At 38.7% G+C, this 23,542-nt stretch overlaps 4 protein-coding genes across 7 annotated transcripts; all 4 read right to left on the minus strand.

Annotated features, from left to right (window-relative positions):
- Nucleotides 1-4,280: 4,280 nt before the first annotated feature.
- Nucleotides 4,281-5,733, minus strand: LOC113012005 (immunoglobulin kappa light chain-like). Of its 2 annotated transcripts, XM_026151944.2 has the most exons (5): nucleotides 5,669-5,733; nucleotides 4,870-5,574; nucleotides 4,659-4,784; nucleotides 4,533-4,576; nucleotides 4,281-4,409 (listed from the first exon to the last, which is right to left on the minus strand). In XM_026151944.2, the coding sequence occupies exons 1-5, from the start codon at nucleotides 5,721-5,723 to the stop codon at nucleotides 4,290-4,292; spliced, it is 1,050 nt and encodes a 349-aa protein (XP_026007729.2). In that variant the 5' UTR covers nucleotides 5,724-5,733; the 3' UTR covers nucleotides 4,281-4,289. The 2 variants fall into 2 exon arrangements, with proteins under 2 accessions (XP_026007729.2, XP_080155744.1); XM_080299618.1 differs by having other exon boundaries at nucleotides 4,288-4,576.
- A 2,937-nt stretch (nucleotides 5,734-8,670) lies between these two features.
- On the minus strand, nucleotides 8,671-10,388 carry LOC113011904 (uncharacterized). 2 transcript variants are annotated; one of them, XM_026151754.2, is made up of 6 exons: nucleotides 10,268-10,387; nucleotides 10,070-10,153; nucleotides 9,452-9,799; nucleotides 9,269-9,373; nucleotides 9,155-9,189; nucleotides 8,671-9,062 (listed from the first exon to the last, which is right to left on the minus strand). In XM_026151754.2, the coding sequence occupies exons 1-6, from the start codon at nucleotides 10,320-10,322 to the stop codon at nucleotides 8,943-8,945; spliced, it is 747 nt and encodes a 248-aa protein (XP_026007539.1). In that variant the 5' UTR covers nucleotides 10,323-10,387; the 3' UTR covers nucleotides 8,671-8,942. The 2 variants fall into 2 exon arrangements, with proteins under 2 accessions (XP_026007539.1, XP_026007530.1); XM_026151745.2 differs by having other exon boundaries at nucleotides 9,452-10,153; nucleotides 10,268-10,388.
- A 1,707-nt stretch (nucleotides 10,389-12,095) lies between these two features.
- On the minus strand, nucleotides 12,096-15,634 carry LOC113011914 (uncharacterized). The gene is made up of 5 exons (XM_026151768.2): nucleotides 15,533-15,634; nucleotides 14,716-15,423; nucleotides 14,492-14,617; nucleotides 14,356-14,399; nucleotides 12,096-14,264 (listed from the first exon to the last, which is right to left on the minus strand). The coding sequence occupies exons 1-5, from the start codon at nucleotides 15,585-15,587 to the stop codon at nucleotides 14,145-14,147; spliced, it is 1,053 nt and encodes a 350-aa protein (XP_026007553.2). The 5' UTR covers nucleotides 15,588-15,634; the 3' UTR covers nucleotides 12,096-14,144.
- A 5,421-nt stretch (nucleotides 15,635-21,055) lies between these two features.
- LOC113011920 (uncharacterized) lies at nucleotides 21,056-22,913 on the minus strand. 2 transcript variants are annotated; one of them, XM_026151789.2, is made up of 5 exons: nucleotides 22,767-22,913; nucleotides 21,965-22,672; nucleotides 21,661-21,786; nucleotides 21,531-21,574; nucleotides 21,056-21,431 (listed from the first exon to the last, which is right to left on the minus strand). In XM_026151789.2, exons 1-5 carry the CDS (start codon nucleotides 22,819-22,821, stop codon nucleotides 21,312-21,314), a joined length of 1,053 nt encoding a protein of 350 aa, XP_026007574.2. In that variant the 5' UTR covers nucleotides 22,822-22,913; the 3' UTR covers nucleotides 21,056-21,311. The 2 variants fall into 2 exon arrangements, with proteins under 2 accessions (XP_026007574.2, XP_026007566.2); XM_026151781.2 differs by having other exon boundaries at nucleotides 21,056-21,434.
- Nucleotides 22,914-23,542: the final 629 nt, after the last annotated feature.

Consider the following 23,542-nt stretch of genomic DNA (forward strand, 5'->3'; position numbering starts at 1 on the left):
AAAGACATTGTGAACATGACCCCACAGGAAAAACAAAACCCTAAAAGTAAGTAAGTAAGTAAAATTTATTTATATAGCACATTTCACAGATAAAAATCACAAAGTGCTTTACAATAAGATCAGACATACAAGTTAAAATTAATTAAAAGCCTGTTTGTATAAAAATGTCTTCAGCTGCATTTTAAAGGAGTCAGTAGAGTCTAGACAGCGTAAAGACAATGGCAGAGAGTTCCACAGCCTAGGTGCCAGTGCCTGAAAAGCCCGATCTAAACAGAAAAATGGTAAGAGGCCCTGTGTTGTCAGCATCTGAGCCCTGCCGAAAGGATCAATGTACAGTCCCAATCAAAAGTTTAAGACCACTTGAAAAATGGCAAAAAATCATATTTTTCATGGTTGGATCTTAATGAGGTTCCAAGTAGCCTGAAATTTATCAACAACACGCTCTGCTACCTCACTGTGTGGAGCTCTCCCGCTGCCAGTCGTACATATCACCAACAACAACAAACATGGGACCCAGTACAATATTTAAGTCATGATTGCAGATGCAGTGCCGGTGCATCCGCCTTCCCTGCACGGCACTGCATGGAACACCCCACCACATATGTGTTAAAAAGACCATCTGGAGATAGTGTTACTAGTTGGATCATGGTATTTGAGTCTCTGTGGTTATGGATTTGACTGGGTGTACTGTATCTTTAATTATTATTTTTTTGACCAATAAGTGCTCAGTACATTACAATGCAGTAACCTTAGTAAGTGACACTTCTGACAAAAAATTATTCACTGTCTACAGGCCTCACTTCCACTAATTAGAGTTGCTGAATTAAACTTCTACAAACTGTGTTGCTGGGGGATTTTGGTGACCGTTTTATTTTTTTTACTCTTCTCCCTTTCTATTTTTTAATTATCTGATAAAAAAAAAAAAAAAAAAGTGATCTGCTGTGTGGTACACTAGTTGATGATGATGTACATTCTATTTCCCTGTTGTTTAGCTATCTGTGCATTTTACCCTGACAGTTTTGAGAAAGAACTGGACCCCACACAGCATTCAGGTGACTGTTTTGGGTTTTTTTTATTTAGTGCACAGAAATGTTCCTTTGTGGTTGGGCACAAATATCTTTTCCTGGCAGTCAGCTTTGCAGCTGACTAAACACTCGACATACCTTCATCTCAGGTCGCCAGCTTCACTAAAAGGAAGGAGGCCTTGCTAACACAATTATCTCCACCTGCCCCATCAGCGTACCTGGCACAGCCCCTGAGCCCACTGCAACACCTCTGCTCTGCAGCGGAGCTAGAGACCACACCTCTGCCACAAGTTTATCAATTACTAACCAAGCTTGTAACATGGCACCACTGTCTTTTGCAAATATGGTCACTGGCTTACAAAAAAAACATCCCTGCACTTCTAGAACTGCTATATGTTTAAGTGTCTGTGAAGGTTCTCAGTGATCCAGGTCGTCGTAGTCTATAGAGCTTCGAAAGAAAAGTGTATGGACTTGGCTTGAAAGGAGTGAAAGAAGCCATCAATATCCACTGTCAACGACCATCTTTGAACAGAGGTAGTGGTTTACGACACCAACCGTCTGCCATCTATAAACCAGTTTTGAGATCCCTTCCTAGACGCCTTAACACCCACTCACATCCCGGGCCTTTTGACCTCAGGAAATGACATGATAGGGTTGGACTAGGCTTCACAGCGGGTTCACCGGAAGCCTTGGCTGATTGTGACCTATATCAGTTTTCACAACTTGGCTCATGTGATTAGTTAGAGAGCTTTAATCTGGCACTCGCCACCAATTGACCCTAGAACTGAAGAACCTTCTTGAATGAGAGGTGAAACATATTCAGGCAACTTAAAGTCCAGACGCTTTTCTTTCCAAGCTCTTTAGACTAAATGTGTCACAGCCCAGTGGCACGAGGGAACAGAGATGGACACAGGTGCAGAAACCAACCCGAAGCGAGACGGTAAGGGAACAAAGGATTTATTTCCGCCCCCAGGCAAACACAAGCAAAACAAAAATGACGCCACCACACTAGTGGCGCGTAGGATAATCTAAGATAACTAAGGGTGACCTAGACACCTCTAGGAGACAGCTGAACAGCAGAGGCAGCAGGGAGGTGGAAACAGGACTACGTAGGGGCCGGGGCATTGGAATGAGAGGAGATCACGGTCAGTGGGATCCAGCAGACAACCAACGATCCTCCACAGTTAAACTAAGTTGCCTTACTTGGTTTCAGGTGGAGGAGACAGGTGGGGCGGAAGGCCCGGAAGCGGTCGAGACGTGGGCCGGCAGGCAAGTGAGTGGTGGGCCGGCAGGCAACGTCGTATCAGCAGCAAGCGGCCCAGGTCCAGGAAAGCGAGAATGAGGGAGACAAGACCTCCACTCCAGGTGCTACCTCTGAGAACAAGAAGAACAGGTAAGTCATCACACGGGTTCTGGACAGAGCAATAATGCTCCACTTGACTAACATGGGGATAGCAGATACTCAGGCGATGAACAGTTGAGTGCGCAGGTCTGATATAGTGCTGGAATAATTGCTCACAGGTGGTCAGCCAGGGAGGAGCAACCGAACTCCGCCCAAAGGAGGAGGAGTCGCCGTTAGAGACCTGCAGGTACCCACCCAGACCATGACAAAATGTTTGAGTGTTTCTCTGCATTACTATTCAATACATGAATAAACACTTTTCACTCTTCAATTAGCACACCTGTAATATGATCAATATGACAGAACTGACCCAGGTAAGTAGTTGGATCTCTTGTAGCAAATATGATTTAGTCATAATTGAATTAAATTGAAATAATTGAATAGCTGTATTTCATCCTAGTTATAATAAAAGTGAATATTCTGTTTCCCCTGTAGGTAGGCTGTACACCAATGGTTAAAAGGCCTGATTTCTTTGTCAATTTACTTTACTGTTATTTGTGGATGGAGTAGGTGAATGGCATTTGTCCTCCAGTACGTATGTGTGACAAAGCCAGATAAAGCACAAACGGGCCAATTCCTCACACACATCCTCTCAAACTGGCAGTCAGTGCTGCTGCTGTCCTGCATCGCATGTTTGAATCTCTATATCAAACATTTTTGTAAGGAGTCGTTAGTTTGGGGCATCTGCTGCTGTAATAAATCTAATTTAAACCTGAGTTGTCTGACTGAAATAGATTTATGTGATTATCAATGGATGTGCTGGTTAATTACCTGAAAATCACAAAGGAAAAATAATTACCACTTTTTTGTCTTGTGAAATTTGTGGAATATTATCAATGAATCCACCCCACTAAAAAGTAGATGGGCTGGTAATTTCCACTCAAAGTGCATCTTTCTAGAAGTGTCACAGCCGGGCGCGCTGGTGTGTTTGTGGAGTGGACCCAAAAGCAGACACCGGAGAAATAACCTGATGTTTCAACAAAAAGCGACCCTTTATCACAGCTAATACAAGAAAAGAGAACAACAAGGCGAGGCGAAATAAGGGCGGAACTAAACCTAAACTGGGACTGAACACTGGCACAAATAATCATGACGCCACAGGGGAAGCAAAATTAAACACAATGAACATGGAAACAAGACTTTCAAAATAAAACAGGAAACAAGGAGAGACATGAACTAGGACACACAAGCTTGATACAAGAGACACGGAGAGGGAGAGGGACAGAGAGGAGAGAGACACAAGGGAAACCTACAGAGACAAGGAGGTAACACATGGCAAACGGAAAAAGACTCAAAAACAAGGAGACATTGACAATAACCTAAACTAGACTAAACTTCAACTAAGATGAACTAATAAAAACCTCAGAACTTAACATTATCTCATAAGTAATCCAAAAAAACCAACAAAATACAAAATAACTCAAAAATGGTGGGTCAGAGACCCAGCCCCCTGACAAGAAGTCTTATACATTTAATGAAGCATATTCAGAGAACACTTTTATCTTCACTAAGTGTTCTTCTAGTATTAACACTCTGTAACTCTGTCACACTGTGATGGATACATTGGAGGCAACTCATGGTTCAGTGTCATGGAGAAGGATGCTTCAGCATGTGGACAGGAATACCTGGGTAACTAATCTTTCAATTGGCCGACAAACCATTCTACCACCTGAGCCACAGCAGCAGAAAGAGCATACATTTACAGTATGCCATACAGGTGAAATCACAAATGCAGTTCCTAAGTGGGAATCGCTCCAATTTAACCAGTATGAAACTACAAAAACATCTATATAACAAGATAAGACTGCAGCCATTTCAAGGAGATTCAAAGAAATAACTACATGATTTACAAATGTCCATCTTTATTTTTTTATAGCCGAGTAAACACATTCATCGTCGGTGTTGTTTCTCTGTGTTCTTGATCTCTTGGGGATTTTAATGCTTAAAGCAGCATAATGAAGGCTGTCAGCATGCTGGAAACCCTGTTGAAAATGTGTACAAAGTAGATAAGAACATGATTTCAGATGTAAACAATAGCCATAAAACAGAAGACTGTAAAAGTTTGTTGAAGAGCGCTTTAAGAAGTCATTAAAAAACATATTCACCTCCGAACTTGTTGTTGCGGCGCTTGAAAATCTTGCTTGAGATTCTGTTTGTGAAACATTGATTTAATTGAAAAGCCAACTTTAGCTAAAATCGGTCTAAGATGTAACCTAAAAGACTCCACTTACCTGTCGATTGGTGTCTGTTTCTTTTGTTTGTCTTGTACAGCAAGTATCCCAGTAAAACACTGAGGATGGAGCTGAATGTCAAAGCTCCGCTCAAAAAATACACCAAGCCCTGAGAATTAAACGTGCCTGCAACACACCAAAAACAGAGCTTTTTCTTGTCTATATCTTTAAATATTGATAAAGTGAGCAACAGGTAGAAAAGGTTACTCACCTTTAGGCTCCAGCTTGGTCCCATTTCCAAATAGTATGCGTCCACATGAGGTAACAGCACAGTAGTAGGTCCCAGCATGAGAAACACTCAGGTTACTCATTGGCAAGCTGTAGACACAGGTGTGCGTTTGTTTGCTAGGTTTGTTATCACACTGATCGTTTCTGCCCAAATGTGTGTAAATGAGTCCAGGATGGGATTCGCCTGAGTCTTTGAACCAGTAAACACTGTGCTCTCCATCACAGGTCCCAGTGTGTACTGTACAGTTCAGAGTCACGGAGCCTCCTGGCTGGATGGTCTCAGATGCTGACTGCTGGACCACAGCTTTGATGTTCACACCTGAACCTTTTACACTGATGATGATGTTTTCTAAAAAGGTTAAAGTGTATGAATACTGAACACAGTAGTAAGAAGCTGAGTCTGAAACTTGCAAATCTTTGATCGTCAAGTGATATTTGCCATCTTGTGTATCCAGTGTGAAGCGTGGGTTGTTCTTGAGCTCTTCACTAAAAGAGTTGTTCACATTATATTTGAAAAAGTGAGAGATAATCTTTGGTTTTTGTCCCAGATTTTGCTTAAACCAGAACACTCTTGCAGAAACGTGAGCATCATATAAACATTTTAATGTCACTTTTCCACCAACTTGAGCTGATATGAAACGAGACTCTTGATGTTCAGATGAGAATATTTGCGACTCTGTCATCTGAACTGTAGTGGAAACGAAGAAAAAAACAAATGCACTTTCAGTTAAACGTAAAAACCTAACAACACAAAAATCTGAATCCTTAGTAATGGAACTTACCCATTTTTCCGAATAACAGACACAGAAGACAGAAGAAAAACACTGAAGACACCATTGTGGTGAGATTCTCGTGTAAAATGAAGGTTACTGATAGCTGCTCCACTTTTGAGAGGCAACAATGTGTTTGATTGGCCAGCCAAAGGTGACACAGTATCTATTGTATGGAACTCACAATCACGCGTTTAGTGCCGCCTGTAGTGGAAAATACAGTGTGATATTTGAGAGGAATTATACGTTTTTTGGAATTACAAACAGATCTAAAAGTATTGAAAGTGGAGTTTGGTCTACATTAGGTTTGTTATACTATATAAATAGGATCAAAGCAGAAGCTGCTCTGATCCAGTTGCATTTGATTTTCAAGTTTAATAATGATGTGTTTTTCATTGTAATGATTGATTGTCATTTCTAGCATATCCCATGCTGTGAAACACATTTCATTTAAAAGATGTGATGAGTAATAATTTGAGTATACAGAATTAGGATTCCAGCAGTGAGCTCATTGTGGATAACAGTAGGGCAAACCAGAAAACAGCAGCACATGGGCCCAGAAAGAGATCATTAGGAATATCAACATGAATACATTCACACAGGATTTTGGTATTTTACATTCAGGATTATAATATCTTTGCTCTTAAGTTGCAGGAATACAATGTAACATTTGTAATTTATGTTATTTTACTCTTTACTCTACTGCTGTTTGAATAATGATTATCATACATCATTTTCAATAATGGTTTTGCATTCCGGATAAAAAGTTTCTGAGCTCATGAGTTGCAGCATGAAATAAACAAGACCTGTGGAAAACTACAGTTTTTGGGTGTTTACAACAAGTGGACCTTAGGTCGTGATGTATGTGTTAGCGTAACAACACATCCTGCTGAAACCACAGAGGCCGTTGCACTGACACGTCTAAACAGAAAAATGGTAAAAGGCACTCTGTTTGACAGGATGCACCCACTTTTAGCTTTCTGTGCCTGTTTGTCATAGACTCAAATGTTTACAGCAAAGACATTTTAAATTTGTGTCAAAGCTGTCTGTCAACGATGGTTTGCCAAAACAACATGACCAATGGGATGGGATTTACTTGTTGTCATCCTTCAATTGACAATAATTTGTCAGCTCTCCTTGTCCTATTTTAACTGACTCTGCTGTCAGACCATGTGCCTGAACTTGGGTCACCTTTTAAGGCTACAGGTTTGTTGCTTTTCTTCACACATCAGTATCCAGGCATTCCCCATCCTCTATTAGCCATAAACAGTTTAATCTTTTTTAACAGTCAAAGCACTTTAGACTATAAGTTACATTACTGGAAGTGCTTCACTCTTTTTTATGCAATTCCACCTCAACATGGACTTTTCCCCCCTAAATCCATGCTAATGGTCCTCACTCTCAACTAGCCCTACTTGAAAAATGTTGTCCCCTAATGCATCTTCCTATTCCCCAAGTTCTTGCCTCATAAACAAATCCTTCTCTGCCCAAACAAAGCAGTCATACCAATTCAATTCAATTTTATTTATTTATTATTATTTATGTATAAATTTATTTATTTATAGCGCCAAATCACAACAAAAGTTAAAGGTACAGGTACAGAGAAAAACCCAACAATCATATGACCCCCTATGAGCAAGCACTTTGGTGACAGTGGGAAGGAAAAACTCCCTTTTAACAGGAAGAAACCTCCAGCAGAACCAGGCTCAGGGAGGGGCGGGGCCATCTGCTGTGACCGGTTGATACCACTTCATAAGAATCTGGCTTTTTACCTGCCAGTAATAATAAGCATGTCGTTTCCCCAATGCAAAATTCCAATTTGATATCTGCAAATACTTGCAATCGACATAACTGGTAAATAGTTCACATTATTCGACTGGGTATATTCTTTTGCTGAAACAACCTCTCCTCATTTCAGCATATTACCCCTGATCATTTGTTCTGCAAGAGATTCAGTAGTGACCTCTCACATGGCATACCCTCCTAAATCTTGATGAGGATATCCTGCAGCAGCAGCAGTGGCAGCAAAAAGTAGTCGTATTGACAACAAATATTTACCGTAATCCTCCTTTACACACCCAACCCAGTGCAGGCTTAACTACGATTAAAATCAGTGAAGTTGAGAACAAGAGACTTGGTGTTAGTGAGAGTATTCACCATGAGATCTAGAGAAAAGGTTAGGTGCTATCTATTTAATTATTTTTGCAAGATAAGTTGCAATCTAAAGAAAAATGGAGGAAAAACTGAAAATACAATGTAGTCGTACTTTAGGACTTATTAATATTAAACACAGCTCAGAGCTAGTTATTACTTTATGACGGGCATTTAAATTAACTATCCTACACGAAACATGTGCCGTGCTACGTATTGGCTGCATTTTGGGGGCAATAGTTGTATAGAACTTAAAATTTGAGCATAAGTTTTTAAAATTTAAGATTTATATCAATTGTGCTAATACAGTATGTCAAAATGAAAAGAATAACAGCGGATTCAGACATGTGAGTTTGTGCTGAAAAGACTGATACCAAACAAGGGAATATAAATAGCTTTTAATGGTGAAAAATGAAGGTAAAATTAAAAGTAGTCAAAAATGGCCAATTATACCCTGGAACCCAATAAATCATGAAAAATTTGGTTTAAATTTTCGGTCAAAAATTTCTTCATGAAAGTGCAGATTTGTGCAATTTTTTGTAAATTATTTCTAAATTTAAAAAAAACTACACATCTGTATGTGTAAAGAAATGACTTTCATTTTGCCATCCCATTTGATTTCCCTGCCACTCTAAGAAAATTTCTCTAGATCCACTCCTGCTTGGGACCTTTTGTATTTAGGATAACAGATTAAGTCTAGTTTCTATACTTAATTTGGCAGCAGAATGACTGCATTTCATGATCCATTCTCTTGAAGAGACAAGCTTGGCTTAATTCTCTCATACACAATAATAATAATCACAATAATGAGACATGTTATCACTGAATTGAAATGGCACACAGATATTGTCTCAAGCTTGAAGGTCTTTTAGTCTTTATTATGTTTATTGAGCTTCAAAAACATTAAATTTACAAAAAAAAAAAAAAAATTAAAAGGCTGTTGGCAGAGAATGAGGATTAAAAAAGAAGTGAATACTGACATTTGTCTCTCATGATTCCTTCATTATTCCATCTTTAGCTTCAAACTACAGTGACGTTACAAATGTGATTAACTAGCAAAAAAAATTATATTGTGAACATGACCCAACATAAAAAAGAAATACTACATTTTTAAACACCATGTCTTCTCTGCGTACTAATGCTTTACACTATAGTACACACATTCACTCCAGGTGTGATCCTTCTGACTTCTTGATCTGTTGCGCAGGTTGACAGTTGAAGATGGAAAATAGAGTCTTTCTGCCTCTTGGAAAGCCTGGCAACAAAATACTTATTAATAAAAATATGTCCACAGATTGACTTTTGCGTAGAAAAATGGTAACTGAATAGTTACTGGTAATACATCACCGTTGCATCTGCTTTGGGGAGACTTGCTTGAGATTCTACAAGAACAACAAAAGTTTCTTATATTTATAATTCTGGAATAATTGGCAGGTTAAAAAAACCCTAAAAATTAGTTACCAGGAGATTTGCAGATGCATTTCTTGCTGATCACACACACTGAGAAAGCCAGCAATACACTCAGGATGGAGGTGACTGCAAAGGTGCCGCTCCAGAAAACATTATCTGCATGAAGTCAGACAGTTTAGACAACTGGGTGGGATCTACTGTGATTTTAGTAAACTCAGTCTTAATGTTACTCACGTTCAAAGTCCAGTTTTGTTCCATTTCCAAACAGTATGTGTCCACATGAGGCGACAGCACAGTAGTAGGTCCCAGCATGAGACAGATTCAGGTTATTCATTGGCAAGTTGTAGACACAGGTGTGTATTTGTGTCTTAGCTTCTTTCTCACACTGATCATTCCCACCCCAATGTGTGTAAATGAGTCCAGGATGGGACTGAGAATGGGATTCGTCTGAGTTTTGGAACCAGTACACACTGTGTTCTTCATCACAGGTCCCAGTGTGTACTGTACAGTTCAGAGTCACAGAGTCTCCTTGCTGGATGATCTCAGAAGCTGACTGTTGGACCACAGCTTGGACGTTTGACTCTGCATCGTTAACAATAACAGTAATGCTTTCTGAAAATGTTAATCTGTATAAATAAGAGGTCATACAGTAGTAAGTCGCTGAGTCTGAAATTTGTAAATCTCCGATCATCAAGTGGTTTTTGCCATTTTCAGTATCCAGTGAAAAGCGGTGATTATTCTTAAATTCGCCAAAAAATGTGTTATTTTTTTCATATATGTAGGAGTAAGAGATGAGCATTGGCTTCTGTCCAAGAGGTTGTTTATACCAGTAAAGCCTTGCAGCAACCTCACCTTCGTAGAAACATTCCAAAATCAAGTTGTCACTCGTTTTACGTGACACAAAAGCGCTCTTCTGATGACCAGATGAGGACAGCTCTAGATCAGTCAAATGAGCAGAATTGAAATATAAAATAAAGCAAATGTAAGGCAAAAGTGAAAGAATTCAATATTCTTAGAGAGGAGAAATGAACCTACAAGCACACAACTCACCCAGAGTCCTCGATAACAGTATTGCAAAATAAAAAGCCAGCAGTGAAAAAGCCATTGTGCAGAAAATTGCTGTGTGAAAAAAAGGAAGGAAAAAACCCTCTTTTCTACTCTTTATAGGCAGGACTGTGTTTGATTGGCCGACAAACTGTGACGCTGCGCTGTATGTCCTACTTAGGAAATGCAACGTGCTCACTGGAAACAATAGTATCACGTTTTGTTTTTTCTAATAATAAATACTGACATTGTGAGATGCCTATTAAGCACAACATTTTTAAAATGGGTGAAAGAGCATAGTAACTCTCATTTACGTTTTACAGCCTAGAATAGAATAATAAAAAAGTAAAGTGAAGGTGGTGGATTTTGCAAAAGTTGCCAAATTGAATTTAATGAAAATTGGTGGATTTTTTGGGACAATATCTGTATCACTATCAAACAGGCCATTGGCCTTGGGGAAGCATATCCTTAGGAAATTTATATACAAAACGAATTACTCATATAGTGTAGTTTGCAGAATAAAACAAGTAGTTTGTTTAAAAACTCCAGAATTTGATGTTATACTGCTGACATAATAATCTAAATGTGAACTTATATTCACTTTATATACTGATGTTTATATTGGCGTTTTTGAGTGTTTCCTTGGTCATTTTTGTGTCTGCATAATACTTAACATCCTGTCAAAAACAGCAAATGGCTGTGCACTGACAAAGGAAAGAACGTATGATTTCAGTCAGTTTCTAAAAATTTTTTTTTCTAAGTCAGAATCAGGTCATTTCCCGCTTGTAACCACAAAGATCACACAATAGATAATACAGCCAAGTAGTTACACAATACTAAAGCCTGTCTAAGCTTAAAGAGATCTTATCTTTAGACCGAAAACCGCGATTTAAAGACCAATATCAAAAGAATATTTCTAACTTCACAAAGCATCTTCAATGAGATTCTTAACAACAACAAAAAAACATAAAGCTCTGGTTTGAATCTTTGCGCTAAAATCCGATTAGTTGGATGACTTGAACTCAAAGCTACATTACAGAGGTTGTTTGAACTTTGACAAATAGTAACAGATATGTCTGAAAAAGAAAATAATATGTGCAATTTGTCTTGTATTGGGGAAAACCTGGGGTAGTCACACAACTCTTTTTAATCCCTTTTGAGTATCTCAAATCCAACCCGGTCTTCACAGCAAAACACACCGAACTAAGAGGGAATTCATTACAATGTTCCTTAAATGTGAAGCCTAGCGTTGGTCTTCTCTTGCAGCTGGTTCAGTGAATTTAGTTCAGAAAGTGATGAAACCAGCAGTTTATGAATCTGTGAGATTTCTGCTTTCAGCACCCTGACGCATGATCGTGTATCGTGGCATGATCGTGTGATTTGTGCTTTGTGTTTACATCCTTTTACCTGCTCTTTAACCATTTACTGTTTTACAGTAGCTGTGTTTTGTGATTTTTTTTTAGCTTTTAGTTGAGATTCTGACGTTTCTGTGGATATCAAACAGCTATATTTAAATAACAGATCTGGTGGTACATTCCAGATGTTCTCCCTCTCTCCCCCATTACTGGGGGCATTGCGTTTCAATAGATTAAGTACAGAACTAAAGATGGAGTGAAATACAAAATAAGCTTTTATCACTGTCTGTTCAGGATAAACGTTCAGAATAATCCAAGGGAAAACAGAAAAAATACAAGGAAAAAACAATAAACACAAAGTAATGAGGTTAGGGGAAATAGGATGAATGCACAGCAGGGATAATGAGACATGGGAAGTTATTCAGTAGAAGGTACGTATGACTATCAAAATAAAACAGGAACTAACCAACAAGGGAATATCTAACACAGAGGCTGAGATTTAATGGGAGAGGCAGGGAATCAAATAAAAAAACAAAACTCCAGGAATTATTACAATTACTTAAAAACCCATAATAGTAAGATACAAGAACTAAAGTAGCCACCCTTTGCTTTGTTGACAGCACTGAAAACCCTTGGCCTTATCTCAAATGGTTTCACTTCACATTTGTGCCTTGTCAGGGTTCATTTGTGAAATTTGTTGCCTTCTCAATGTTGTTGGGACCATCAGTTGTGTTGTACAGAAGTCAGGTTGGTACACAGCTGACATCCCTATTTGACAACTGTTAGAATTCATATTATGGCAAGAACTAATCAGACAAGTAAAGAGAAATGACAGTCCATTATTACTTTAAGAACCTAAATTTGGTCAGTCTGGAAAATTCCTAAAACTTTGAATGTGTCCCCAAGTGCAGTCGCAAAAACCATCAAGGGCTAGGATGAAACTGGCTCACATAGAGAGTCAGCCAGTTTCATCGTAGCCCTTGATGGTTTTTGCGAACTTGGTTCTATGATAGGTCTTAAAGGGTTAAAAGCAACTCATGTATGTATAGATATAGACATGCATACCAGGAGCCAAGCTATTGGAGAGATTAAAAATCAACTAATAGAACCTTAAACTCAACTCTGCATTTAACTGTCAGCCAATGTAAAAATGCAAATATCAGAGTAATACTCTCTCTCTCTCTTTTTGGTACCTGTCAGTAGCTGCAAGTACTTCTCTTGCAGCTGCAAGGTGGGATAGGCCATTCAGAATCAGAATACTTTATTAATCCCTATGGAAAGTATGTATTTACAGTTGCTCCAAGACAATAAGAACAGTAACATGCTGAAAATGTGAGCATGCTAACTTAAATAATACAATATATTACAAGTTTACAAAATATAAGAACTAGCTATAATAAATAGAAATAGCTAAATTATAAATATCCAGAACATAGAGAGAAACGACATGTATATGATTGACATTTTACTTTAAAATGAGAACTTTGTTATTTGTTATTTTCACTGTAGAGACCTCAGTCGGCTTAGAAGATAGAGACGACTCTGGAATCCTGTCGAGCTTGATCAAAATCAGAGGTCAGATTTACTGAAAATCTTATGAACACAATAACTCATTTCTACTTAAATTCTTGGATGACTTTGAATATCTGTGAGGTCAGGGGGAATATGTTCTTAAATTCTTGTGAACACCATAAATTAAGAACTTAGGGTTTTCAAAGTGATAGCATACATTTATATTTTAGAATTCAGTGAGCTTGACCTACAGGTCAAGGTCAAAGATCAGGTTGGTTCTAAGTGTTGGGAATGTGACTCAAGAAGAATGTCACTTGATATTTTCAAATTTATACAACACATCTAGTAGGGGGCTGAGGGATTGCACTAGTAGCCACCAGTATATTTATTTTTAGAAAAAGGTGTATATAACCATTTTACTGGTTCATCTTCTATTTGATGTGACCTATCTCATGACAACGCTCTGCTATAGCTTCAAATTGATTGCAGCAAATTCCTAGATTGGCTCTGGTACTAATCTGTATAGTACCTGAAGTAGTCACACTGGCTCAAAACACAAGATCATTGATGTTGCACTGACAGAGATACAATGAAAAAGATCTGCAGCCATAGCCTAGCAGCTTTATTTAGTCACAGTGCTGGTTTTTTACTAAATGTGAATGCATAAACTCCAACAAAATGGTTCAAAAAAAGAGAATAAAACTGAAACCTTGCAATTTGTTTGTAGTCTGGCACGAAAACTTCATTCATGCAGTTTTTTTTTACAACCTTGAGATCAAATGTTTAGTAAAACGAATATATACTGTTCAGAAATGTATATGTATTTAAAAGTAATCATTCCTCAAGTAACAGCCAAAGAATCCTGTTGGAATATGGATGGGAGACAAGCAGGACATGCATTCGCCTGATTTTCCAGTTGCAATTGGGCTAGAATGTTAGTACTGGTCATAAATTGTATTGAACAGAATGTAGAATTGTTTTGTCTGCTCGACATTGAAATGTTGAAATGTCCATATTTACTGCTTTATGCTGGAGTACACACATTCACTCTTGGTGTTGTCTTTCTGTCTTCTTGACTTGTTAAGTTTCTTAGCACTTAAAGCTGCATAATGGAGGCTGTCTGCATCTTGACAAGCCTGTCAAGAGAATATGCAAAAGTCATTTGAGATATTTCCTTTACAGAAATTTAGCATTGTTTTATTAGTAAGTAACTGGGATTTGATTTACCTCTGAATTTGTTGTTGAAGGAGTTGGTAATCGTGCACGAGGCTCTAATAGTCAAAGACAAAAAAATACTCAGATCCAAAGGCTAAAAGATAAACGTAACAAATTTAAGCTATCAGGCACAAGCAGTACCACATACCTGGGCAAAGGCAGTTGTTTCTCTTCATTGTCTTGCATACTGAGAAAACCAGTAGGAGAACCAGGATGGTACTGAATGCCAAAGCTCCACTCAAGTAGTACACCAAGACAAGAAAGTCTGCCTCACCTGCAGTTAGCCAGTCATCGGAAAGAGGTTTTTAGCTTATATGTATCTTCTCACAAAAAGTGATCAGAATTGACTGTAAATGACTCTTCAGTACTCACGGCTGAGATCCAATCTGGTCCCGTTTCCAAACACTATGTGTCCACATGAATCAACAGCACAGTAGTAGGTCCCAGCATGAGACATGTTCAGATCCTTCATTGGCAGGTTGTAGACACAGGCGTCTGCTTGTGGGTTAGTTTTCGTCCTACAATAATCATTTTTGCCTCCATAAGTGTAAATCAGTCCTGGACGAGATGCTTCTGTTTCTTTGAACCAGTAAACACTGTGTTCTTCATCACAGGTCCCAGTGTGTACCGTGCAGTTCAAAGTTACGGAGCCTCCAGGCTGGATGGTCTCAGATGGTGACTGATGGACTAAAGCTGGGTTTTTCAAACCTGTCTCCCTTACTTTGACAATGGTACCCTCTGCAAAAGTTAACACAAATCTATAGCTGCATGCACAGTAGTAAGTAGCTGAGTCATTGATTTTCAAATCTGAAATGTTCAAGTTATTTCTTCCGTTTTCTGTATCCAGTGTGAACCGTGGGTTGTTCAGGAATTCATCATGAAAAGTGATTTTTGTATCGTACACATAGAACGTAGAGATTAGCCTCGGTTTCTGTCCCAGAGTTTGCTTATACCACAAGATCCATGCTGAATCGTCACCTTCATAGAAACAATGCAAACTAACATTTTCTCCAACATCAGCTAAGATAAAATCTTTTTCTTGATAAACAGATGCCTGTGGTTGCAGATGGGTCTTCTGGACTACAATAAAAATCAAAATAAAAGCAAATGAAAAGTCAGTTCAACATATTCATTTCCTTAAGAGGTGAAAACTTGAAGAGATGTTAAAAAGAACAGAAACACAACTTACCCATTTTCCCCAGGAACAAACATGTCAGATAAAAGACAAACTTTGCAGGTGTCATCGTGTTCAAATCGTTGTGTCAAATGAAAAGAATCTTGATGCTTTCTCCACTCTGAAGACCCAAGACTGATCTTGATTGGCCAGTCTACAGTGACACTGTACGTCCTACTGTGGAAACATAATCACATGTTCACAACCACCTATGGTGTAAAGTTCATAATATCATGAGTATATATGAAAAGCATTGAGGCTCTTGACTAGTGCAGTATATGTTCACTAAGGAAAATTACATTAATGTCATTAGTTTACAGCTTAGAGACTGGTGCCACCTTAGAGTGGATTCTGCTCAGTATTTGTCACTGAAACATGAATGTTTAGAGTGTGCATTGTAATTGTCCAAACGGCTTATTAAAGCAGAAAGACCAACATATTTGAAAATTTTAAATCACAAATTGAAATCATTGCATCCCAAATACTTTTCAAATTAATCTTTTATTTCACTTTTAAATTTTATGTGAAATTCAATAATTTTTATAGAAATGCTTTTTTTGAAATGTGTTGTTTTTTCTTTGCTTTGAGCAGCAGGGAACAAAAAGCTGTGTTAGGGTAGTAAGATAGTGGTACAAACACAACCGACACACAAAACCTCCAAATGTGCATAGGTATAATGGCAGTAGTCGTAATGGTAATGCAATTCAAGTGATGTGATTTCATCAGCTGAATAGTTTTAAATTATCTGCCAAGGAACTTGGATGTTATGTTCGATTTATTTTTGTTGGTTTTTTATTTTATTTTTGCTCATTGGAACACAAATACCCCTGTTCAACTAGTCTGTTCTCTTCACTGATGTAAATATTACTCTAAATATTTCACCCAAGTAGTATTACGATACCTGAAAATCCACCACTTTTGGTGGCATGTTTAAAGGTGCTAATGGTGTATTTATGTGGGTGTGGAACTACCTTTACATCCTGCACAAAAACCACACGAGCTGCTGCACAGACAGAGACAGACTTCTTCTTTTCTGCATTCACACTGATGCAAGTCAAAGCTTGTAGCTGTAGAGCACTTGACTATTATGGCTCATCTTAAATGCTATCAAAATTGAATGAGTAGATTTTATCTTGTGTTTCCTCAGCCCAGCAGCCAGAGCTGTGTGCCTTTGTTTGTCAGATTCTAGAGATTTAGTTATGGACACTTTGTTCTACTTCTTAAACACAGAGGATCCGTCTCTCATGAAACCCTTCTGCAGCCAGTAAACATCGTCCTGGGCTTCCAACCTTCTTTTTGAATGGAAGGTTCTCTTTACATGCTTTTTTAATCGTATACCCAAATGTTAATAGTATTAAGGTGCGACAGTGGCACGCTCAATGGTTTCTGTCATACTGGTACTGGGGATGGTGAGTAGAGCTGTGTTAATGTCTGCAAGATTTTCTTCTGGTAGAAGTTTGTCAGTGAGACAGTTAAGTCTTGGACATTTCTGTAGAAGAAGCGTTATTTATAAGAGGTGGTTGGGTTTCATCTATATCAGGGGTCTCAAACTCAATTTAGCTGGCCCGCTGAAGGCACAGTCAGCTTGAGGCTGTGTTGCACAAGGTTTTCCACAAGAAAACTATTGTTAAAAAATTCCCATAGTCTCAAATCTATTATCTATAACACAAAAATAAATGAACAAATTAAGAGTTAATAAGTTGTGGTTTCTTCAGTCTTCTATATTTGCTGTATTCAGATTCAAATGTCTGTATTAACAGTTCTTTAACCTTTAACCTTCTTTTGAACATGAATGGAACAGTGAAGAACATGAGCTGTTCATCTGAACGTGTCTCGCCTACTCCTTGCAGCTAGAGACCTGGCAGGGCTTCCTTTCGCATAGCCCAGCCACATTTTCAATCAATCCATCAATCACCTTTATTTATAAAACACTTTAAACCAACCACAGCTGACACAAAGCGCTGTACATTGGAACCATAAAATAAAATTACAGAACATATAAATAAAAGCCAAATAAAACAAAGAAAAAATAATTAATTAAATAACTAATTTCATTTCAACTGAAAACTAAGTCTCACTGAGATTAAAAGCCAAAGAATAAAAGTGGGTTTTGAGACGCGATTTAAAAGTGGACAGTGAAGGGCCCTCTCTAACGTGCCAGGGCGAATTATTCCATAATTTTTGAGCCACGATAGAGAGTTTCCAGGATCTCAGTACCTCCAGGAGCAGCTGGTCAGCTGACCTGAGAGACCGACAGGGCCAACCAAGCTTTAATGTCATATAGGCATGTCATGAGAGGTTTGGCCTGAGGGAGGAAGCAGTTGAGATCCTCAGTATGTCTTAAAGATGTTCATCAGTAAGTCTGGTCTTGTACTTGGACTTATTGAAGTTCAAGGTGGAGAAGAGCTTTTCGCTGAAGTACATGCTTCTAAAAAGGCACATGGGCCGCTTGAACATTCAGGAAAGCCGAAGGAAGCTAGGGGTCAGTTCTCTCAAAAAATGCCCAAGCTAGTCGGCTTTTCCACTCACCTCCCTGATCTTCACTTTGAGTTGCACTGCAGTTTAATGAGCTTCATCTGAAGCACACAAGGGGCATCATCATCAAAGGAGATGGGGCTAGCAAAAATTTGAAATGTGACTCTGTGCGTCTTGAAGTCTGCAAATCTGTGATCAAAACCTCTTGTAGCCTCAAAATGACATCAACATACTTCTCACCACTGAATGGTGTGCCTGCATCCACAAGTGCCTTGCAATGCTGGGAAATGTCAGGAACGTCTGAGAGAGCTGGGTTTTCCAAAACACACGTTTTGTGGAGAATGCTTTCTTGTTGTCATAGGCAGCACTGACAAGTTGCCCCTGGCCTTGTAAGTTCTTGTTCAGTGCATTAAGCTTATATCTGATATCAACAAGAAAAGCTAAGTCCATGAGCCATTTGGGATCACTTAGCACAGGAAAAGCCACTCCATCTTTCTCCGTGAAGGCTTTCACTTCTGCTATCAACTCCAAAAAATCTTTTCAATACGTTTCCCCTGCTAAGCCAATGTGCTTCAGTGAAGTAGAGCACATCCTATATTGTGACTCCACTTCCTCTAAAAAAGCACGGAACCCTTCAGTGCTTTAAGCTCCTGGATCTGATTTGGTTGAGGCATTTTGAAATGTTTACATCACTTTGTCAAACTTCAGGTGTTTGCTGCAAAGGACCTGATGATGGATAATGCAGTGCAGAGCAATAGCCTCCTCCACACCCTCCTTACCAGTCCATTTTTCCTCCCCGTCATTGATGGCGTTCCATCAGTTGTTATTCCAACAAACCTCTTCCATGGCATCACACAGCTTGTGACATATCTCCTGAGCGGTGGTCTGGCCATGCATTGGAATTGCTGTAAGCAAGTACTCCATCACCTCAAAGCAGTCAACAACACCTCGGACATACACTGCGAGCTGAGCAGTATCGGTGATATCTGTGGCCTCATCAAGAGCAACTGAAACACTGAAACATTTGGCTTTCTCGCACAGTTGCTCTTAAATGTCACTTGACAGGTCAGAAATGCTGATGTTGGCAGAAAGGCTGATGTTGCTAAACTGACCTTTCTTTTCTGGACAGACTATATTTGCAGCCTGCAATATGCACTTTTTGACAAATTCACCTTTGTGAATGGCTTTCCTGCTTTAGCAATCATCTCACTAACCACATAGCTAGCTTTCACTGCTGCATTATTCTTTTTGGTTGCTTTCTTGAAGAAATCTTGTAGCCTCAGTAGATGTTTTAAGATTGGCAACCTGGTTGGCTTTCTCGTCTCCCTGGTATTTTGCATACACCGCAGCATGTCTAGTTGTGTAATGACGATTCAAATTGTATTTCTTGTGCACTGCAACTTTCTCTGTGCAAATATGACACGCTGCTGTGCTCAACAAAGAAATATTGCATTTCTCACTTTTCCTGATATTGTCTGTGCTCATCACCAACCTTTTTCTTCACTGCAGGCTTTGAAAAAGAAATGTTTGGGGCTATGCAATATGTATGTAATTCTACTTGGTGTCATTGTCGCATTGAAGTTTCAATCCAATGTTTAGCCAAAGCACAGGAACGTCTAAATGCATAGAGAACGTAATTTCAGCGTCTTTTTCTTGTAACCGCAGCATGGCGATCGGCGGATTAAAGCCCGGTAGCAGTCTCCTTTGTTTTTACCCTCGATGTTCATATCTTTCAGGATGACATTAACACCATGGCAGTTTTAGATGGTAGAATGTAGAGGGTTAGCGAGAACAAAAAGGCGACTGTTCACGGACTGTTATCTGTCGTGCTGTTGTTACAGGGAAAAAAAGCAGAAATGACACCGTGCTGTTGTTGATGTCATTTTTTTTGACTACTTTTACAATATATATAAATATATGTAATGTACATTGTATGAGGACTTGTACCTATGCCACCGGCATGTTGGTTAGCACTGTTGCTTCACAGCTAGAAAGTCCTGAGTTCAATTCCACCATCAGACCAGGGTCTTTCTGTGTGGAGTTTGCATGTTCTCCTTGTGTTTGTGTGGGTTCTCTCTGGGTACTCCAGCTTTCTCCCACAGTCCTACAACTTAAGTAAGCTCCAAGACTCACAAAGAGCAATAGCTTGAAGCAAATGCTTTCTGTATCAGTCTCTCACACTGTTGTAGAGAAATTTTAGCTAACTCTTCCTTACAATTTTGCTTTAGTTCATCATAGTTTGGGGTATTTGGGCATGCACTTCTCTCTTGCAAAACCTTGATTCTTTTATCATTTAGCTGTTCCGCTGTAGATTTGCTATGTTTGGGTCACTGTCCTGTTGCATAATACAGTTAAAGCCAAGCTTTAGCTGTTGGACACGCCTGACATTGACACCCCCCCCCCCCCCCCCCCTCCTCAAATAATCAACACCCCTTCGACTTGACAATTATTGCCAGGTGTTTTGTGCTGATGCTATGTTTGGTTTTCAATGACAGTGGTGTTGTGCCAAACATATCCATTTTGATTTACTCTGTCTAATAGACATTATTGAACAAGACATGTTGTTTATTCTAATGCAACTTCCCAAAAAATATCCCACGCTGATGGGTTCCTTTTAAAAAGGACTTTTTTCCTGGCAACCCTTCAAAAAACCTAAACTTGGTCTGTTTTTTGTGATCATGTTCTCAAGAACATTTCGTATGCTAACTGAAAGTTTTTGGCTTTGTAGAGGTGGTCACACTTACTGATCACCTAATGAAGTGTGTTTCACTGTCAGCACCTGGCAGCTACTTCCCCTTAGTTCCTATGAAGGAAAAATCCGAGACTAGTGATAATAACCTATAGAGAAACTAAATCTCAACAACAAACTTTTAATGTTTAAACTACATGCCCAGTATTTAGAGTTGTTAAAGTGTCAAAATAATTATTGGCAGCTTTTCTGGTCACAGCCACCTCCTAATTCCACTGCTGGTCTGGGATAAGTGAGGACTGTCACATGTACTGTACGATACACAGGGAGCAACCAGATACCCAAAAGAAGTAAACACGCATTAGCTCAAGTTCTTCATAATGACATTTACTTTATTTTGTGATTAAACACATGGCAAGAATTCCAGAGCATTAAACGAAATGCATCAAAATCAAGAAATATGTGATATATTTCATCTGTCAAGTCTATAAATCACTATAAAGGAATAATATTAGGATATCCATCATGAAATTCCAAACAAAAACAAACAAAAAAGACCCAGAAACCGTTTTTAAAATCAAAATTGTACAAGTACTTCTCTGTAACAACTATAAAGAAAGCAAAAGACAGTCATTGCTTTACACTGGAGTACACACATTCACTCATGGTGTCATCCTTAAGTCTTCTTGATTGTTTTCTCTGGTTTACACGTAAAGCGGCATAATGCAGGCTGTCTGCATCGTTGTAACCCTGCTAACAAAATAATATATTAATACATTGTAACTGCTTCTCATGTGCATTGTACTGGAAGATTTGTGCTTGTGAAAGTTACACTCCAATGATATTTACCTCTGCATTGGTTGTGTGAGGAGATGACTGTCCTACATGAGACTCTGAAGGTAAAAGTTGAAGAAAAAGTTATTTTTTTACCAAAAAAGAAAATACAGATTAAGCTTTTAACAATGAAAATACACTGTACCTGAATATTGGCTGCAGTTTCTCCCATTCATCTTGCATATCAGGAAAGCCAGAAAGCCAGAAAGAATCATGACGAATATCAAAGCACCACCCAAAAAATACACCAAACCCAGTGAGTCCACGTCCCCTGTAAAACGTGAAAACAAGTTCACAACTTTTTTTACAAAGTTAAAATAAATACTATTGAGTAAAAACAGACCATTCCTGGTAGAAAATCTGCTCACTTTGAAAGTCCAACTTTGTCCCATTCCCTGTTGGGGAGGATCTACAGTATTTTTAGTAAGCTTAGCCTTGACGTTACTCACGTTCAAAGTCCAGTTTTGTCCCCTTTCCAAACAGTATGTGTCCACATGAGGCAACAGCACAGTAGTAGGTCCCAGCATGAGACAGATTCAGACCGTTCATCGGCAGGGTGTAGACGCAGGTGTTAGTTTGTGTTTTAGTTTTTCTCTCGCACTGATCATTCCCACCTCCATGGGTGTAAATAAGTCCTGTTTGTTGAGATTCTTCTGTTTTTCTGAACCAGTAAATGCTGCGTTCTCCATCACAGGTCCCAGTGTGTACTGTACAGTTTAGAGTCACAGAGCCTCCAGGCTGGATGGTTTCAGAAGCAGACTGCTGGACTAGAGCTTTGATGCTCAAACCTTGACTCTTTACAATGACTTTGGTACCCTCTCCAAATTCAAACACAAATGAAAGACCACTTGCGCAGAAGTAAGTTGCTGTATCTGTGATTTGTACGTTGGAAATTTGTAAGTGATTTATACCCACATCAGTTTCCAATGTAAAGCGTGGATTGTCCTTGAACTCATCATAAAAAGTTCCATTTTTGTCAAATTTATAGGTATTGGAAATAAGCTGTAGCTTCTGTCCCAGTAGTTGCTTGTACCAGTAATACTTTGCAGCATCACTGTCATGAAAACATCGCAAAATCAACGAGTCTCCAACATTAGCAGATATCAATCCTTTCTCTTGATGTAAATTTCTGGGTTGTTTTAAATGATTCATCTGAGCTAAATGGGGTAAAGAGCAGAATTATTTTTAACCAGAATGATACATTTAAAACATAAATAGTTGTTCTTGTTTTTTAAATAAAATGCAACTTACTAAATTCCACCAAGAAGAGGCATGTCAGATAGAAGACAAGCTTCGGAGGTGTCATCTTGTTGAAATTGCCGTGTTGAGTGAAAAGCACTGCTCTACATCCTCACTCTCTTCAGAGACAAGACTGTTTTGATTGGCCAGGAGGGTAGATGATCACATCCACCTACAGAGGCAATCTTAGCTCTATGAGAAGAATCAGTTGGGTGAAACTATTTGACGTACTTTAAGGCTTCTGACACTTTTTCAAATCACTTATAAATAATTGAGCTTTATGCAACATATTAGAATAGAAAGCAGAGTTCTTTGGCACTAGAATTAACATCATATTTTTCTACAGAATAACTGCAGTCAGTAATTATATACATGGCTTATCCTGTGAAAGTATATTTCCGGACATCAGCAACACATTGAAAGGCATCAAACAACCCGTCTGTAAAAGTGAACTAAAAAAAACACAGTTTCCAGTTTTTCATAGATTTTATGTAAAATATTGATTTAGCTAGCGTGACATTATCCATTAGATAGCAAAGTCCTATTGTAAATTCTCAAGTTAAGTCTTCTAAACACACACAACTGAGCCAAGAATTCTCCAGACTTCATGTAACAATGTAAACAATGGCTAGTTAGCTATCTTAGTTCTCACCGATTCCAAAACAAATTCACTAAACCAGCGGCAAAAGAAAACCACAAATGTGCTAAGACAGAAATTTGCTTACCGGACTGGTTTCCTCCGCTGTAACCAATAGCCGCTGTAGTTCTGGATAATGGCTGTGGTAACC

The sequence above is a fragment of the Astatotilapia calliptera genome, chromosome 3 (genome assembly GCF_964374335.1).
Source record: "Astatotilapia calliptera chromosome 3, fAstCal68.1, whole genome shotgun sequence".
Classification (NCBI taxonomy): domain Eukaryota; kingdom Metazoa; phylum Chordata; class Actinopteri; order Cichliformes; family Cichlidae; genus Astatotilapia; species Astatotilapia calliptera.